Source organism: Boleophthalmus pectinirostris, unplaced genomic scaffold (genome assembly GCF_026225935.1).
Source record: "Boleophthalmus pectinirostris isolate CB_2022bp ecotype Guang Dong unplaced genomic scaffold, ASM2622593v1 HiC_scaffold_7, whole genome shotgun sequence".
Lineage (NCBI taxonomy): Eukaryota > Metazoa > Chordata > Actinopteri > Gobiiformes > Gobiidae > Boleophthalmus > Boleophthalmus pectinirostris.
Window position 1 is genome coordinate 16,904,797 of NW_026571473.1, and position 20,081 is coordinate 16,924,877.

At 39.0% G+C, this 20,081-nt stretch overlaps 1 protein-coding gene across 3 annotated transcripts in view; it reads right to left on the reverse strand.

Moving 5' to 3' along the window:
- The window catches only part of pex5la (peroxisomal biogenesis factor 5-like a), a 70,478-nt gene that overhangs the window by 16,206 nt on the left and 34,191 nt on the right, over positions 1-20,081 (reverse strand). The window contains exons 2-7 of one of the 3 annotated variants that reach the window (XM_055164678.1): positions 18,136-18,240; positions 9,759-9,870; positions 4,670-4,879; positions 3,706-3,829; positions 3,535-3,628; positions 546-575 (exon numbers count right to left, since the gene is read on the reverse strand). In XM_055164678.1, coding sequence (XP_055020653.1) covers positions 546-575; positions 3,535-3,628; positions 3,706-3,829; positions 4,670-4,879; positions 9,759-9,870; positions 18,136-18,240 — 675 coding nt within the window. The remainder of the gene's footprint in view (positions 1-545; positions 576-3,534; positions 3,629-3,705; positions 3,830-4,669; positions 4,880-9,758; positions 9,871-18,135; positions 18,241-20,081) is intronic. The other 2 variants (XM_055164679.1, XM_020924637.2) reach the window with 2 other exon arrangements.

Consider the following 20,081-nt stretch of genomic DNA (forward strand, 5'->3'; position numbering starts at 1 on the left):
ACAAACTTCCTCCTATATGTGCAGGGACCTTGCTATCACTCAGGAAACCAAATCCACTCTTTTCAGTGTCTGTGTCCGTGAACCATGTAGTAAATCTTTAGTGAAACAAAATGCCTGTTTGTTTGCCAATAACTTGCTTTCATCCTGGACAGCCATGTTTAATTCTGAATCTATTATTTATATGAGGGCTGAAAAGGTGATGTATGCTTAGCCGGCCTGGTGGGATCAACACTAATGGGCTCAGAGTAAAGCTGCTGAATAATTCACAGCCTATTAATCTAATAATGGCATCAGGAAACAAGACCCCTAATGCAGATCTACACAGAGACATCAACTGGAAAGGAAAGCACTTGACATTTGGACCTCTGAGCACCACAAAGAAGCAGTCAACAGGTGCAAACAGTTCTCGTATTATCTATTTTGGTTTTCAGTAATTTGAATATGAATGAATAAAGAAGATTGAGATGTGATGCTACTTTTCTGGTGCAAATGTAGAAGTCTTTCAATATAATACTGTATGGAAGGATGCATATTGAGAGGCTTACATGTCGTCCACTAATATACTGTCTGTTGAGCTGAAATGGAAGAATTAAACTTGTTAGAACAAAGTGATAGCTCAGTGGCATTTAACGTATATACACACTACTTTGTTTTTAAAAGAATTGCATCAGAGACCATGAAATTAAAATAGTAATTTCAATGTTTTTAAATAATGATGCAGTTATCTAATATGGGTGTGAGTGAATGGGATTCTTCTATTTGTTTAGCAAAATATTTCAGTTATCTCTCAAATATTAAGGCTTCTTGATGTGTATAAAATGCAAAAAGCAAATTTATATATATATATAAAAAAAACAGAATCTTCATTTTAAAGGTCCCATATTACACAGAATTGACTCTTATGAGCTTTGAGTCATGTTATAATACAGTTACCTCCTCAAAAACATACCTGAAGTTGTGGTATGTTTCATTCACACATGTTTGAGTAATGTCTGCGTGCTCTGTTCCACCTTGTGATGTCAAGAAGCGGTAGTTTCCAAGTTAAAAGCTATCTTTAATCTTTAGTTTAGCAGAGATCGGAAATTCCAGGGCTGAAATTATCCAAATGATTATTGAACCGACACCTTATCATGGTAGAGGGGTTTGAGTGTCCGAATGACCCTGGGAGATATGTTGTCGGGGGCTTCGTGCCCCTGGTAGGGTCACCCAAGGCAAACAGGTCCTGGGGGACGGGTCAGACGAAAAATGTTTCAGAAGCCCTTTATGAAGATGTCCACTCAGAGGCCAGTTACGTCGCCCGGAATGGCATCACCGGGGCCCCACCCTGGAGCCAGGTATGGGGTGGGCGCACAAAGGCAAGCGCCTGGTGGCCCTCCTCCACGGGGCCCAACCGGGTACAGCCCAAACGAGTGATGGGAGGAGCCATAAGGGGCCGGTGCTGAGAGATCTGGGCAGCAGTCTAAGGCGGGGACCGCGACGACCAGATCTCCGGGTAGGGAGACTAGCTCTGGGGACATGGAATTTCACTTCGCTGGGAGCGAAGGAGCCGGAGTTTGTGCGGGAGGTTGAGCACTACTGACTAGACATAGTCGGCCTCACCTCCACGCAGAGCTTGGGCTCTGGAACCCAACTCCTTGAGAGGGACTGGACTCTCTGTTTCTCTGGCGTTGGCCGCGGGGAGCAGCGGCCAACACCGCCTGTCCCTGACCCTGAGGGACAGGTCTCTCACTGTGGTGTTGACCTACGGGCCAAACAGCAGTGCAGAATACCCGGCCTTCTTGGAGTCCCTGGGAGGGGTACTAGACAGTGTACAGACCGGGGACTCTGTTGTTCTACTCGGGTACTTCAACGCCCATGTGGGCTACAACAGTGTTACTCGGAGAGGCATGGTTGAGAGGAACAGCCTCCCTGATCTGAACCCGAGCGGTGTTCTGTTATTGGACTTCTCTGCTAGTCACAGTTTGTCTATAATGAACACCATGTTCGAGAACAAGGGTGTTCATCAGTGCACGTGGCACCAGGACGCTCTAGGCCGGAGGTCGATGATTGATTTTGTAGTCGTGTCATCTGACTTCCAGATGCATGTCTTGGGTGAAGAGAGGGGCTGAGCTCTCAACTGATCACCACCTGGTTGTGAGTTGGGTTCGCTGGCGGAGGAGGAAGCCGGAAAGACCTGGCAGGTCCAAGCGTGTAGTGAGGGTCTGTTGGGAACGTCTGGCAGATCCTCTGTCAGAGGAACTTTCAACTCGCACCTCCGGGAGGGTTTCTGCCGGATTCCAGAGGAGATTGAGTACATGGAGTTTGAGTGGGCTTCGTTCTCAGCCTCTCTTGTCGATGCTTTGCTAAGGGCTGTCCGGTCCCTGTATGACCGGAGCAGGAGCTGTGTTCGCATTTCCGGCAGTATGTCAGATGCATGCCAATGCATGTTGGACTCCGCCAGGGCTGCCCTTTGTCACCGGTTCTGTTCATTGTTTTTATGGACAGAATTTCTAGGCACAGTCAGGGGCCACAGGGGGTCTGATTCGGGGACCACAGGATCTCATTTCTTCTATTTGTGTTGTTGTCCTGTTGACTTCATTAAACCAGGACCTGCAATGTGCACTGGGGCGGTTTGCAGCCGAGAGTGGAGCGGCTGGAATGAGGATCAGCTCTTCCAAGTCTGAGGCCATGGTTCTCGACCGGAAAAAGGTGGTTTGCCCTCTCTGGGTGAGTGGAGAGTCCCTGCCTCAAGTGGAGGAGTTCAAGTATCTCAGGGTCTTGTTCACGAGTGAGGGGAGAATGGAACGTGAGATTGACAGGCGGATCGGTGCAGTGTTGGCAGTGATGAGGTCGCTGTATCGGACCGTTGTGGTGAAGAGGGATTTACCGGTCAGTCTTCGTTCCTACCCTCACCTATGGTCATGAGCTCTGGGTAATGACCGAAAGGACAAGATCACGGATACAAGTGGCCAAATTTAGATTCCTACGCAGGGTGGCTGGGTGGCCAAAATGAGTTTCCTCCGCAGGGTGGCTGGGCGCTCCCTTAGAGATAGAGTGAGGAGCTCACTCACGCGGGAGTAGCTCGGAGTAGAGTCGTTGCTCCTCCATGTCGAGAGGAGCCAGCTGAGCTGGCTCGGGCATCTGTTCTGGATGCCTCCTGGGCACCTTCCTCCAGAAGTGTTCCAGACATGTCCCACCGGGAGGAGGCCTCGGGGAAGACCTAGGACACGCTGGAGGGACTATGTCACTGGGCTGTCCTGGGAATGCTTCGGGGTCTCCCAGGAGGAGCTGGAGGACGTGTCTGGGGTGAAGGAAGTCTGGGAGTCCCTGCTTAGGCTGCTGCCCCCACGACCCATCTTAAATATGCAGGGTTTGTGTATTAAACATGTATGAACGACCCAAAACACAAGTATATTTGAAGGAAACAACATAGTGACATACACAGAAACATAGAAACATAGAAAATAGTGTAATATGGGCTCTATATATTGCTAATCTAATCACAACTGGAATGAACCACAAATGCAACTCATTACAAACTTGCTGAATACTTACTTGACTTGCAAGGGCAGAATCCGCATCTGCTTTGGTATTTAACTCCAGTGCATTTTTATTCAGTGGTTCGATCTGATTTTTGCACTCTATGGACCTATATAAGAAATCATAGTTTGCAGTGTTAAAATTACAGTTCTTTTTAACCTTGTGTAGCTTGAGGAACAAACTTACCACAGAAACTCATTGGAGGCATTTTTCGAAGAACGCCGTCTCTCCAGCTTCCACTTCTTGTTGCCATTTCTTTCCACATTTGGGTTAAGCTCCTCCCATTTGTCGAGCTGTGACCCAATGGTAACTAATAAAAAAAACAACAAAAAGTTTTTAGTATGACCTTACTTGGCTTATGCATGTTGTAATTGTATTTTAAGCAATTTATGATTCATTTGTGTTTGAATTGCATTATACTAATTTGCAAAACTCATTTCAATGTGCAATTCCAATCAATGCTAAAGTAATCATTTTGTACTTTGCTTTTTAAAGTCTCATTTTAATCTCTTTGTACAAAACAGTAAGAAAAGCCAGTGGGTACTAAATGATCTGGCCCCCTTTTTGCAACTCATTCATCACAGTACTATGAATTATTCATGTTATCTTTGGTCTGACTGTGCATACTTTGTTATCATTGAAGACTTTAACCTTTTCAACTTGCTAATACAATCATAATTAACAGTTAAATAATCTTCATACTGTTTTTGTATTAGCTAAGACAATGACAGACCTATTTGTACATGTACCGGGTCATTCCTGCAGGGGATGATGGGAATCGTAGTTGTTAGAGCCTCGGGGAGCACAAGCAGGGAGATTAATGGTAGTGAGCTTTAATGCCCTGTACATGATTTTTTTCCCATGTATTTGAGCAACATATTTTGTAATATTTTGCAAGCAGCTCTTCCAGTCAAAATAAGTCTGATACTAGCTGTCTGCATCTAATTAGAAAGCATTTTATTTTCAGGAAGTGTGTGTTAGCATGCTGGTTGTTGTTAGCTTTACAGTCAGAGCACAGCGCTGCTCTACTCCTCTTTGTTGTGAAATAACTTTTGGACCACTGCATACTTCTGTTCTTTACGTTTTGAAATGGCAAAAATCTAGTACAGCTCCTATAAGTGTGAACAATAAGGACAGTGTGTGTTTGAACCTGAGTCTAACGACGCCCTCTCTGGAGTCCGCGCGTCGACCGCTGTCTGCTCCACCTCCACCTGGATGAGCTCGGTCTCGTCGGTTATCTTTCTGTGTGAGTTTTTTTTGTGACTGTTGCTACGGGAGACCAGTGGAATCTTCTTGTCTTTGCTCTGCCTTCGCTCGACAGGTTCACTGAGATCCAAGAGGTCCAGACTAGAGGACAAAACTGTACGAGAGAGACAAGTCATTAACTCTTTCAGAGAAAAAATATGTGTTGTTCCTTTGGCTATAATTGTACAGACTGTGGCAAAAATGTATCTATATCCATGGAGAATGTTCCATTATGTTGATAAGTATAATTTAAACTTTCTATTTTCTAGGAATCATGCAGGTGCTGTGCCACCTCTGGAAGTTACTGTGTCTTTAAAGGTGCACTGCATAACAATTTTTGTGGAGGGTCTGCCACCTGCTTATCTCCATGGAAATGTCTAGAATGTTCCACGGTATAGATTAAACCTATCTTTTACAAGGGAGAGACACAGGTTACTACAATACAGTTCAGATCTGTGGAGAGGCATCCCTACTCACAGAAGGAATTAATGTATTTTTGAGCAATAGAAACTAGGGGTGTCAAATTATAGCGTTAATTGCGATTAATTAATTACAGTCATATTTAGCGCGTTATGTTTTTTAATCACGTTAATCTCATTTTTAATCTCTAACTTTAGTGTTTCTGTATGTGAGTTTCTTTATTATAAAACCTGTTTTATGTTGTTGGGACAACAACACACACACACAAAACACATTCATACATTTTTTATTTCGGTAATTCCACTCATTGCCGGAAAGCCACACAAAACACGCGCAGTAAGAGCGATGTAAACGTCATGTTAACGTTGGCGGCATCAGTCGCACAATGGACGAGGTCGAAGAGCCAGTAGAACAGAGGCAGCAGTGCACAGGTAAAAACACATTCGTGTCTTGGAAATTATTCTCCCGACGTGAAATATAAAAGAAAATAACAAATATAATATCGCCTGAAAACAACCTGCATAGGCTCATGATCTCTGCACTACTGTCCTATAGTGACCTGCCACATGAGGGGACACGCACACAAACACACACAAACACACACACAAACAAACACACACCTTCATCATCGTCATTACCCTGAGAACGCGCGGACCACGTTTCCTTCCGTGGTTACTGCGCGGACACCGACGTGCTCCCATGAGCCGCGTGTGGATCGTGTTTTCTCGCGTACGCGGCGTCAACCGCGCTTCCTCCTGTGCGCCTCTAAACCAGAACTAACACCAAGACTAAAACCAGGACTAAACCAGGACTAAACCAGAACTAAAACCAGAACTAAAACCAGGTCTAAACCAGGTCTAAACCAGGACTAAACCAGGACTAAAACCAGAACTAAAACCAGAACTAAAACCAGGACTAAACCAGGACTAAACCAGGTCTAAACCAGGTCTAAACCAGGACTAAACCAGGACTAACACCAGGACTAACACCAGGACTAAACCAGGTCTAAACCAGGACTAAACCAGAACTAACACCAGGACTAAAACCAGTGATCTCATATATATTTCTCTATCAATAATATTTTTAATATGGTTAAGGAAAGACTGGACTTTTTATTGTCTTTAAGTACACAAAAGTTATTATGTTCAGATTTCCTCGTCTTTGCTACTTTACAACAGTTTCTTATTCATGGAGACTTGGGCTCAACAGCCAAATTGGAGAGATTTGTTAAACAATAAATGACTTTATAAAGTCACTTTTTTAAATCTATATTAGGCTTTTGATCTGCCACAATAATGTAATAATGAATTTAAATGAAAATACCTCAAATTGAAGGCTTTTCTCAACAATTTTTAGGTGAGATTAAAATGAGATTAATTAGATTAATTAATTACAGATCATAATTAATTAATCTCTCAATTTTTTTAATCGCATGACAGCACTAATAGAAACACACTTAATGAGTAAATGCTATATGGATATGTTTAATGTACCATGAAACATTCCAGGCAACGCAATAACATCTCTATGGAGACAAGCAGGTGACGGACCCTCCACCAGAAAAGTTTCGCAGTGCACGTTTAAAGCTAATTTGATATTAACTGCCAAATTAAAACACTGTAGTCTATTTTTGTATAAACCTTTTGGAATATAGATTGAACTGAAATCCTTAATTTTGCACCTAAAATTATCACAATGATTTTTTTTCTCAGTGTGTTAGCTTTGTGGTTTCAACTGAGTCAGCAATTTGTGTTACTGCCAGCTGTGAGGTGCCATTGTTTCCTGTCACTCTATGATGCATTTTCTCATTTTGCTGCAATATTACAGGCAACTCTAATTAATATATGCACAACCTAGACTAAACCCGCTAAGGAAGAATTCATTATAAGTTGGAATTTAGCTCAGTCACAAATGAACAAAAAACACACTTAAAGATACTTTTTCTAAACCAGATTTTTTCTTGGTCCCTCACTGTGTTTTTGTGAGCTTCAAACTAGTGAATGACTGCATAATTGGCACGCCGCTGTTTCATGACAACCAACCGGGAGCATTTGTTGACTCAAATCTCAGAGTAATTAGAGGGTGCGCTTGCTTTCCCTGCCTGGTGCTCTTTAGATGACAGGCACAATTACAAATCAAGGATGCACACTCTTGGGGAGGTGCCTGAAGAGTTTTAGCATAGAAAAGTATTGAAGCAGGTTCAACATAAAAGGTAAATGATGTTGAGTTGTTCAGTGCCCTTGACTCTTGTGATGGAGATAATAACTTGTGTTTCAGAGGAGAAAAGTTTGGCCATGAGAAGTTACTCAGTTAAACTTTATTTTATACATAATACTACTATTTTTTCCACAAAAGTCCTTAGCAGTGCTTAGCTGAATTTAAGAGCATAACAAGAGAGCACTGCACAATGTCAGCATTACTCTATAACTCTGTGGGAAAACTAACACATTTTATAATACATAGTTTGGGAGAATTCTCAAAATCAGTCCTACATTTTGCCTAAAAATATTGTCGAAGGTTATTAACATTATCAGGCAATCCCCCCAAAATTGAAAGCTATATATACTTGCTTTTACAATTTCTTTTCAGATATTTTAAAAGAGCTGCAAAAAACAGTTGTGTCATGTGATCGTGATTCAGAGAGATTGCCTTAAATGTCAAGTCTAAAACAAACTGCCGATTTACTTATATCCTAGCAATTCATGTATGTATGTAATGTATAGGCAACTAAAATTGTACCGTATAATGTTATTGAAAATAGTTTAAAACAGGTTTAAAGCGAAGGTGATCCCCAAGACAACTTATCACAATAATGTACACTTTTTATGGATTCTGACTGGGCTGCTTGAGAGAGAAAAGTGCCCCGACATCCCAAGTGCACTGAGAAACGCTGACAATGAAAAACAAAGACTTTGAAGCCAATTGGATGCAGTTGCAGAGAAGAGAGACCCGATAATGAGGCTGAATCTACATCACTATGTTGCATGGGGAAGCCTGGTTGCTATGTTTATGTAATGGGCTTTTTTGAAGTCCTTTTCCCAGCCCCCCAAAAGCGTGACACTTAAAAGGAGTAGATCAGCTAGAGGAGTAATTAATGCATGTGTAAGAGTGTATGTTGGGGCCCATAACATGTTTTATGCCTTCTCTGAGCTGAGGTTTCATTTCATACTATTGATTTTCTTGTTAATTCCATCTCAGTGCAAATCTGTCAATCATATCTCATCCCCATGTGATAATATGGGCAGAATCATTCATGCAGGGAAGCACTTCAATCTATCTCCATGGAAACAAGCACGTGCCATACCAGGCCATGTTATGGCTCAGATCTGTAGAGAGGCGACTACACTCACAGTAAAATGCATGTCTCATCATGTCCCATTTGCTCCCCTTTTTTCCTAATTGTTTTATTTTTAAATCATGCAAATACCTATGTGGACTGTGATTTTGTACCTTCGCTTTGGATTTATTAAATCTGCTTTAAACTTCTTCCTGACTCTGAATCTATTTTGGAGCCACTGATTGTACAAACCTGACATAAGAATGTGTTTTTCAAGATATTTTTGAGTAATAAAACAATAAAACTTGTGTCATAATTGGATATAGTATGTAAGATCAATAAGTGCAATGATATACTGTGGAATATTCCAGTCAAAGCAATAACATCTTCAAAGCATCAAATTCAATACTTTTAATATGGTAAAGTATAATGCATGTATGAAAGTGATTTTCCAAAACATCTCCATGGAGACAAGCAATCAATGCAAACCCTCACCAGAAATGTTTCATCATGCACATTTAAAAGCTTCAAATTCCATAAGTTTTGTTATGGTGAAATATAATGCATGTACAAGAGTGTTTTTCCATTTTGAGGATCCATGAACTTTGTGGAGACAGAAGGCTTCACATTATTGGCCGACACTTTGCCGCCTGAATCAGCACAGTTAGTGTCCAGTTCTGAAGTGATGCATGCCCTCGGTCGCAATCTGTTTCACCAAATCAGCCGAGAAAAGATCATCAACAGCTCATGTGGAAGAGTCAAGATTGAAATGTGTCAGTAGAAATCTTCGTGTTTAAGTTCATATAACAGATTTTTATGATTTTCTAATTGATTTGTTTGGTGATAGCACCTGTGGTATGTATCACAGTACATTAGACAAGCGTTGGTCCATTTTACAGTATGGTTGCTATGGATGTTCAATAAGGAAGTACAATGATAAACTACATTAAATGTGTAAGTGGTTCTTTTAACCTAACCTGGCTCAAACTGGATTAATATGTGAATCACTCTGAATTGAATTCTACACATTTATCGATCTGGAGCAGCTCTTGCTGAAAATGATGGGAGAATGTGTAACGTCATGACTAATATTTTAATCTTTGAATCAAACCACAAGACTATGTCAGTGGATGGATTCTTGTGAGTTTGTGAACTCACAAATATCGCAAGAATCCATCTTGCAGTGCAAGGTTACTTTTAACCATGTTTGATTGAAAATAGCAGGCTAATCTACCACACCCTTTATGTACCTAAAGATGAGAATTGTGGAAAAAACAAGAAACAAATATTTCTTTACCGGCAGTGTTGGAAGTGACGGGGCGGGAGACTCCATCACACTTGGTCTCACAGAGGAAATCATCGATGGAGGGGCTGAGGAGGGGACGGCTCTCTTGTTGCTCACTCACCAGCTGTAAAAAGACAAGACTACTGATAGGTATGGAACAAGATGTGCAGTAATAAGTTGTAACATGTAATTGAAATGGTCCTCAGTCTTATAAGGATTAGTCAAACATCATTTAGTGGGTTATAGTTTCTTAGGCTGAAACACTCAATCTCACTCACTTGTCAAAGGCATGCTTGTGAGGTGAACTGGTTGCTCTTCATTTCTCCTTGTAAATACATGCAAGACCATCGGCCTTTTGTATGTTTATCTTTCCTTCTGGTTTGTCCTCCCTAACTGTGGTCTAACTGCCCAGGTAATGAATGTACCATGAATGTTCCCCACCTAAAAACGTGTGTCTGGGAACAGTGCAATTCAAGAACTGCAACATAAATCTCAAACAAATTAAAATCTCAGTTAGAATGGTCGGAATTAGCAAATCAGAAAGGACAGCAATTATCTCAGCAATGTAATTTCCTCTGCAAACAACAGAATATAATGCCTCATAAATCCTGCTAATCCTGTAGTTCAACAAATGCGTTCTGAAACATGTTATTCTTGTATTAGTTTCTAGTTCATATTTCAGTGTTTTCATAATAGTTAATTCTCTTGGATGTGTTTAAAATTATCCAGAGCCTATAACATAAAAACCACTAATCTGATGGCAGTTTCAATGCTTGTTAGAAAAATCACACTTTGATTTTTATTAACTTGAAGGTGCACTGTGCAACTTGTCTGGTGGAGGGTCCATCACCAGCTTCTCTCTGTGGAGATGTTGCCTGGAATGTTCCACAGTATGGCATTACACTTACTCACTTACTTGTCTATACAGAGACAGCAGGGCCAAGTTAGATGTCAGCTCTGTGGAGAGGTAAGCCCACTCACTTTTTTAAGTCAATTAAACCCCATATTACTGAGAAAACGCAAGATTAATACATGTAATACCATACCGGGACATTCTAGACAAAGCAACAACAGTTACAAAGTGCACCTTTAAATCTTCTCTTAAAACACGCAGAGGATATTGAATGAACACATTTTGCACAATAATTCTCCATCAGTATTTCTTATCTTACTTCCCAATTTGTGTTTATGCTAATCAATTTCCCTCTGATCCATTCATTTGAGCTTGTGCCTGTGCAGTTGCAAAATTGGTTATGTCCAATTAATTACCCATGGCCCGAAGCTTTGACAGTGCAGGTGCAGCTGGTGCTCTCTATGCTTCATCACTGGAAAGCACTAATGTTGTGGGTTAACCCTGCAGCGAACTGGCAAATCTGGCAAAAATAAGCCTGACATTTGCTTTTGCCAGATAGTTTACAAACAGAAGCTAAAGGCTCCATTAGCAGCTATGGTGATCTTAAAAGTATTTACTCAAGTTGTTTAAAGGTACACTATGTAACTTTTTTGGCGGAATATACTTGTAGCGCTGTCATGATAATTACTATCTTGACTTACTTACGTTCTATATAAGATGGAAAATATGTTTTGTGTATACCTTTTCTTTGCTATTTTTTGGAAACACAAAAGGATTTGAGCTGTAGAAGTTTTTTTCTTCAATCACTCAATTGCCACAGTATGGCATTTAACTTATTTTTAATGATATCCTGTGGAACATTCCAGGCAAACCAATGACATTGCCACAGAAACAAGCAGGTGACAGACACCTTTAACAAAATTGACAGACTGGTTAAAGGTCAGATCTGTCAAAATCTCCATGGGCTGATAGATTTATTGGTTATTTAGTGGCTATAATGGTATAGGGATAGTTTTTTTCTTTTATTGGCAAAGGCAAAAAATAAAATAAAAAATACATCACATTACGGACAGAAATGGATAATATTACTTTGAATAAGGGCTCCTCTGCAAAAATGCTGTAATTTGGTAATTTGTTTTCAATTTGCTCATAATAAATAATACAGGTCTGGTTCAATAGTTATAGTGAAACAGTCAGATTTCAGCTTCTGCTCAGCTCATTCCCCATAGACAGCTGTGGCCACTCATTGCATTGCATTCTGGGAAGCTCAGAGTTATTGGCTGATATATAATTAGTCTGTTATACACTTTGTAAATAGTATTATTGGAAACTATAATTGGGCTTTGGCTTCTGGCTTATAGGAGCACATACATTATTTTCATGAAATTACTTTCTATACATGTCATCCTTCAAACTCTAAATATCGACTAATTCTGCAAAGCGAGGATTTAATTTTGTATTGTAATGCGTAAATGAAAGATAAACCAAAGTAACATTTTATGAATTTTGTCAGGTAACTAATATTTGAAGAGGGATGTCTTTTCTGTGTACATTTTGATAGCCCCCATTGACAGACTGGCTAAAGGTCAGATCTGTCAAAATCTCCATGGGCTGAGCTGCATGTTGTTATCGTCTGGTTCATTAAATGTGTTTTGATATCTATCTATCTATCTATCCATCCATATATATATATATATATTTTTTTTTAAATTTTTTTTTTTTTTTTGGCACATCAGTAACCAATGAACAATGCTCTCAGTACTGTAGTACTGTCTTTATTAAAAGTCTTAAAGCCATATTGTACTTGTGTCAGATATAGTTATAATAACTTTGTCACTCATGGCTTGTTATGTTATAATTTTGCACATTACGAAAAGAAACAAGTGTGATGACAACGGCGGTGCCCAATGGGAGGTGATGTTGTCGCAAACGTTATCATAACAAAGAGCTGTGTAGCTTTCGGCACCGCTACAGATAGCTGCAGATAGCTGCAGATCACGCAAACAAGTATCAGATTTTTTTTTTCATTTGTGCAAAAATACCACTATGCTACAAGTTAAGAAAAAAAAAAAAAATTGAAGTACAGGGCAGTGGGCCTATGCCGTTGGCAGTCCAATGAGCACTTAAATAAGTGATTAAAAATTGTTCAAACATGTACTAATCACTCCAAATATTGGGCAAGTAAATGATGAGGGGAAACAAATTTAACATTGTTAAAAGTTAAGTTTACATACTTTGTCAGCTTTAAAATCTGACATAATGCACAAAACGTAATAAGAAGATGGCTCTTTTTCAGTGATAATCATCTCCTAAAGATGCAAGCTGTTCAGGTACACTTTGCTGCTGTTTAATAATGTTAAATCCCATTTAGCGGGACACATTTCTTACACTTACTGTAAACACAGGAGTTGGAGCTTCCCCTGATTGTCACAAGGGCCAATTTTAAATAATGGGTTTGAGAGAAGAAGATGTGCATTTACCACTCATCCAGTAAATGAGGATAAGAGAGCTTCCCACATTCATCAGGGGAAATACACCAGCCACTTTGCTAGATTGCTAACACCAATTACTGGTTCACTATTAGCAGCCCATTATTAGACATAGCCTCTTGACACATTACAATAAAGCGGTCCAGTGATGCACGAATTTTCAACATTTTGCTTGCGCTTGTTTTTGATAATGATCTTTAAAAAAATATCTGCCAATATGTTCACGATCACAGAATTAAGTCATGGAAAATGTTCTGTTAATTGGGTCACTTGGGTCTGACTCATTTTGATGCTGAGGGAATTGAATTTTTAAATATTATATTTGGAGAGCAGAGGATGGGTGTAAGAAAGTGGTAAGAGACGAGGTAAAAAGTAGTTTAATGGAAACCTATCCAACTTCTCTGGTGGAGGTGGATCACCTGCTTGTCTCCATGTCAATGTTATTGCTTTGCATAGAATGTTCCACAGCACGGCATTAAACTTATCTGTCCTGTATTTATTGTTGAATACAGTTGTTTATATTGCTTAAAATACCTACAGAAACATGAACTCTAACTGTGTGTGAGTGGGCTTGCCTCTCCTTAGAACTGACCTGCAAATCGTCCTAGTCGATTGCAGCATCACATCCCTGTGGTTATGAAGATAGATTGTTTAATGCCTTATTATGGAACATTTCAGGCAAAGCAATAACATCGACATGGAGACAAGCAGGTAGTGGAGGCTCTAGAAATGTACATCTTTAAAGAAGAGTCATTTTTAAAAACTGAAAGCATATCTGGCCTCAAATGGCATGTGCTGTATGTATCCAGTTATAGCACTTCTCAAGAGGAAGTGCTATGACTTTCATTGTTTGGTACAGCAGCATCTGTTTTATATTTTCAGAAGTCCTTGTTCTCGTGGGCAGCAGTGACCGTGCTGTAGAACCTGCTCCCACTGGTCTGATCAGCAGCAAGTTTCATGAGTCATGCAAAAGTCCTCAAGTCAAACAATATGAAGACAATGATGAGGACTTTGCTTTAAGTCTATACTGCTTTGAGCTCTAAGATCCATTTTGAACATTATTTTACTCCATTTGTAATATGTCCTTAGACAATGGGAAATTGCCTAGAATTTTTTAACTTTTTAAAAGGCTCATATAGATAACTACAGTGGTGTGACTAAATATCAAAACAATAACAGCTATGATATTGTATTTAACGATCCAGGCATGCAGAATTATGGATGACAAATTAGTATGCAAATCACTGCACAGAAGGAGGCAGATGATTCCTTGTGGCTACCCCAAGAGGGAAAAGCCGAAAGGGAAGGAAAGATAATGCCAGCATGAAACTGATTGAGATATTTAAGTGTCATCTAAGGACACTGCTTTTTTATAATTGTAATGAAATACCCCTGTTCCAGTTTCCCATGATTGCTTGTAGAATTGGAATATATTGTTATTAATAATGTACCTTAGTTTGTCCTTAGACTTAAACCTTGTGCAGTCATCTTTAAGAGCCCTCACCTCCGACTCTGAGCTCCACTGGGACTATATAAGTGAAGGCAAATGGAGTAGAGTGGACTTGACATGTGGCATAAGGAGCCACTGCCTGTCACTTATCCTCTGTCACTAGCTAAGGGACATCGAGCTGGGACCACAGCAACCACGATTGTCTGCAATGTCCGACCAGGAAGTCCCACTACATATGAGAGTTCAGTTTGCAAAGGGTTGGTTATCATCATGGAGAATGGATGTCTTTTTAAAATGTGCACTATGTAACTTTTCTGGTGGAGGGTCCAGCAAAAAAATATGGAGTTTTTTACTTTGTTATGTTCCCTAGTGGCATGAAACTGATCTTGTTTAGCATTCAATGTGGTTTGTTTTGTTCAGTAAGACCCAGAAAAACATACATTCTTGGGTCTCCTCTTCATGGATCTGACCTTCATTATGTCATGGTGGCACTAACTGCTTACCTCCCAGGAGATAAATGTTTTTAAACCATACTGTGGAACATTCCAAGAAAAAAAAAGAAATCTCCATAGGGATATGCAAGTGGTGGACCCTTCAACAGAAAAGTTACATAGTCTACCTTTAATTTACAAACCCCTCCAGTGATTTGAAAAGGAAAGGACTCTTAATGTGAAAGGATGCTGAGAGCTTTCCTCACAATGTGCATGAAATATTCACGTAACACTCACAGAAAACAACATTGACCTGCAGCATCTGCTCATGTCTTCTTCATGTAAACAACAAAGTACCATTAGGAACGGTTGTGAAAATGTTTTGGCTTTATCATCTTTATCATATATTATTTTTCTCTTTGTCTCGCTGTTTCAAAAATCCCTCAGGGAAAGTGTGCCCTTGTGAGTAAGTTTAAAAATAAACAGTAAAACTGAACAAAATGGAAATTATTGCCATGGATCTAAAACATTATTGTGCAATATTCATTAAAAATGTAACATCACTCAGCATGTTCATTGCATTTTAACAATTTAGTACTCTGGAGGCTACAAAGAAAGACTCTAAGGATCACGTTTAGTTTGGCCTTTGGCCTTTTAATGAATTCCTTCACCTTACCTCTTTCTCAGGGTTTAAAGGTAACTGCAGCCTATCCACCAACACTGAATAGACATAGAAATACGCACATTTCTTGGCACATCCATCACAATTTACATTTGATCAATATTAGAGTATGACCAGTGTCTATGGTTAAATCCACCTGTTACTCAAAGAATGCGTAATTAAAGAGTTCCATCCTGATTTAAGGATTTGGTGAGGAACTGTTCATACAGCAAATAAAATACTTTTATTCTCGTTTGTTTGGATTGCGCTATTACCAATTTCTTCTAATCAGCAAGAAATTGGAAAAAGATGTGTTAGAAATAGTGGATGTTTTTTTTTTTTTTTTTATATGCATACAAATCATATTAAAGAATGGCAATATATCCTGATGGGCAGATTATATTAAATTATTGTGCTGCTACATAACACATTATATATTGGTATTAAACATATGTCTGTGGTTTCACCCTTTCACATGTCATCAGGAATGGGTCTGAACCTTCAATAAGGTGAGGCTTGGCTCAGTATGGTCTGGAGTAGGGCTGAACAAGTTTAGAAAAAAAAATGCATATGAAGTATTGTATTTGTGATTAGAGTTGCAATATAATATAATGTTTAAAGGTGCACTGTGTAACTTTTCTAGTGGAGGGTCCGCCACTCATCTCCATGGAGATATTACTATTTTGCCTTGATTATTCTGCAGTGTGAACTTGATAATCACAGTGGAAACTGGTTAATCATCAGATCCATGTAGAAGCAAGCCTGTACATGGTAAGAATACATGTTTTTAAGGTATTTTAAGGGGAGATATATTTAATGCCCTACTGTGGAACATTCAAGGCAAAGAAATAACATCTGCATCCAGACAAACAAGTTACACACTACACCTTTGAGGATTAGTGGATTCTGTTCAAACTGCACATTTTAAACAAATTATAAACAATTAAGAGAAGACTGATCCAAAAATCCTATGAATTTCTGTTCATCCCAGTAGAATTTGAAAAGGTCTAAATTACAGGGAAAACAAAGACTGGATGTTATGTTCCTTACAGATCACACTCTATAATCTAATTACAGTCTGTGTGATTTCACAATTGCAGCAACTCAAATTGCGATTTTGATTCGATTTTGGTATTTTGTGCAGCCCTGGTCTAGAGTGAGCATCTGCTATTTAAGAGTAAAAAGTTCTGGGGAAAGTGCAGAGTCATGCTGCAACTTTCCCCTCTTGTGTGATGAGTGTACAGTGCTGACTCCAACTTCTGTCTGTTCCACATGGCCTGGGACATTATCTAGCAGCTTATCAAACCAAGACACTCAAATAATAAAGGCGTTAGGGCATGCTTTAAAACACATAAACGCTGGCACACAAACAGCAATGCACACTCAATCAGCACAAAGCACAAAACTTGTGGTGCTGACATCTGGAGCTCCAACATCATCCGCTTAAACTCAGAGAAATAAAAAGCTCTTGAAGCTCTTGCAGCATATGTTTGCAGACAGATGTCCAAGCCAATGCCATGTCAAGAAGCATGGCATTTCGAAAAACAACATTCACACAATTTATGCCGAAGATCAGCTGCTTATGAGGTGTAAAAAGTAAGGAGCAGTTGTTTTGACCCGATTAAACGAATAAATTTATGTTGACCCTGAAGTTAATCCTCCTCCTCCCTCTGCGTCACTGCCACATGCACAATCAATGTTAACTGAGTGAGAGAATTCAGAGGTTAATTTGAAAGCGGTGTTTGACTACAGTAATTATAGGCCAGTGTTTTAAAATTTTGTAATTGGAAAGACGCTCTGTGCTTTGACCAGTGGTGGAAAGAGTACTGAAAATGTACACTCAAATAAATGGAGTTAGTTGGCTTTAAATATAGTCAAATACAAGTTTACTGTTACCAAATTTGTACTTAAGTTAATGTAAAAGGTACACTTGACAATACTACTAGTTACTTGTTACTTTTTATGCAATTTTAGGATCAATGTAGATTGTGCTTTTACATACAACTTGATCAGTGTATTTAGTCATTTTAAACCATAATCCAAATATTCTTTAAGCTTTGGCCAATCAGAACAAGTGTATCATTTACATTTTGTCTGTTTGTAAATAGATATAGAGATGAGCAGAGAGTGGTGAGACATCTATGCATTTGGGACAATTGAAACAATTGTACAGTACTCAGTAACTTCTATGGTTTAAAATGAAGAAACATTCCTCAGATATACTCAGTTACAAGTACAAGTAAGGATTGAAAAATATACTCCATTGTAATTATGTGAGTATTTATAATTAGCTGCTTTCCACCCCTGGCTTTGACTTGTGTTGATTTGAAAATAGTTGCGGTAATGTAAGTTTCATACCCCATAGAGCAGCTTTAAAGAGAGGAGATGCTCAAGCTTAGTTAGTACAGTTGAGAGTAGTAGCAGCTTTAAGCGTGGATGCTAATTGAGTAGAAAGAAAAGGTGCCTCGGATGGCAGGGGAGAGGGTGCTGAAATGCTGTGCCCACCTTGGTAGTCACTGCGAGGAGGGGCTTGCCTTCTGATGACGCCTTACTGGGTATCTCCTTCAGGACCATGGCAACAGTCTTATCTGCAGACCTACAGTCTTTCCCCTACAACAGTGAAATCAACAACGACTCAATCAGGAAAGTTGGACAAACCAAAGGATTAGCCCCTCTGTAGGGTATTTTACAATATATAACACTTTATTGACTTGAGTGGATGGACATACTGTGTGACTGTCTACAGAAGTAACAGACATTTCCACAACAACACTATGGCAATGGGTCACTGTACAATGTGAAGGTGTGTACACAGGGATGACGTGCTGTTTGAGAGACACGATTACACAGAGCCATGTGTTCTGTGTATGAGCGATGTGGGACAAGTGGTGAGAAATAATGGCACGTTTAGGTCATAATTTTACATGTTAATTTTCTTTTACATTATTACCTTTATACTCAACTAAAAGTACTGTAATATTACTTAAGTAGAAGTAAAAATAGTGATCTAAGAAAAAAACTGCAAAACTACTAGACAAATAAGAGTAACTGTAAGAGTAACTGTCTGGACATAACTTCAGGACTAAACATTCAATAATGCACAACATGTTTTCAAAGGTTAGAGCAAAGAAATGGCAAAAATCAAGTCATCTGAAGGATAAACAAAACAAAAAAAATTAAATTATTTAATATTGTCAACATGAAGCTTTTGTGTCTGAAAACTACTCAGTGCAATTGTAATAAAAGTTGATTAAACATATTTGTAAAACTAACCAAGAATCTCTAAGTTAATGTCTTTGAACTATAAAAAGTATATTGTTCACATTTTTATAAGATGTTGCGTATAGTTGATTGACAAAAATACAAAATCCAGGAGTATGAATATGTGCTTCCCTGGAAAGTTGCAGTGTTTCATCAGATGGAGTAAAAATCAATATGGCTTCTATGCAGGTTTTCTTTGAATCCATGAATATCAAATATCTGATGCTTAAACTGTCATAACTTATATTGGCTGTAAAAGAATCCCGGAAAGTCTATAAAAAGTGCTCACAAACACTATTTATACTGCTCTTTCTCCAGACGCCATAAATCTTTTAAATAATGCAGTATGCAACAAACCACATTAAATGCCTACCATGAAAAGAGTCACATTTTACATACTTGGTTTCCATTTATAATACTATATTTTACACAACAAATGCTTAGTAGTCAATTACTTCAGAGTATATTCTAGTGCTAATCTCTGATAAATGAATGGGGTTGCATCAGGGCAGGGCATCTGGCATAAAGTCAATGCCAATGTATTGTTTAAATTAATCAGCAATGGGAGTACGATTATTTACTGTTGTGAGTGACCCTAGAGAGGAGCAGATTTAACTCAAGGTGAATTATGTCCTGTCCTATGCATTATACCTTCATGTACAATTTAGCATCTGTCACTGTATTAACTGTGTAGCTATTTAACTCTTTGCAAAGATGACAGAATAGGAAATCTCATTGCACCAGAGGTCATAGTGAAATGTCTATACACCCACATTGATTCAAAGGTTATCTATCTATGGATGGATTATAAAACACACATATGCTGCTTCTATGCCTTTGGGGAACATTATATTGACTTACATTCATTTCCTAAGACTAATGCTAACATTAAAGGGCCCATATTATGCTATTCTTTGAGCTATATTATAATATTGTTTCCTCATCAAGGACATACCTGGAGATGTCTTTTGTTTTATTCACACTTGTGATGTAATGTGGTAATACACCTTCACTTGAATAATTTTAATTATTTCAGCCCTGGAATTGCCAATGTGTCTTGAACGTAAGTTAAAAGGTAGTAGCTGTTAACATGAAAACTACCACTTCATGACAACCCAAGGTGGAACAGAGCATTTTGATCTTTGGAGGTATATAGAGAGACGAATAAACCAAGATTAGTCAAACATGTA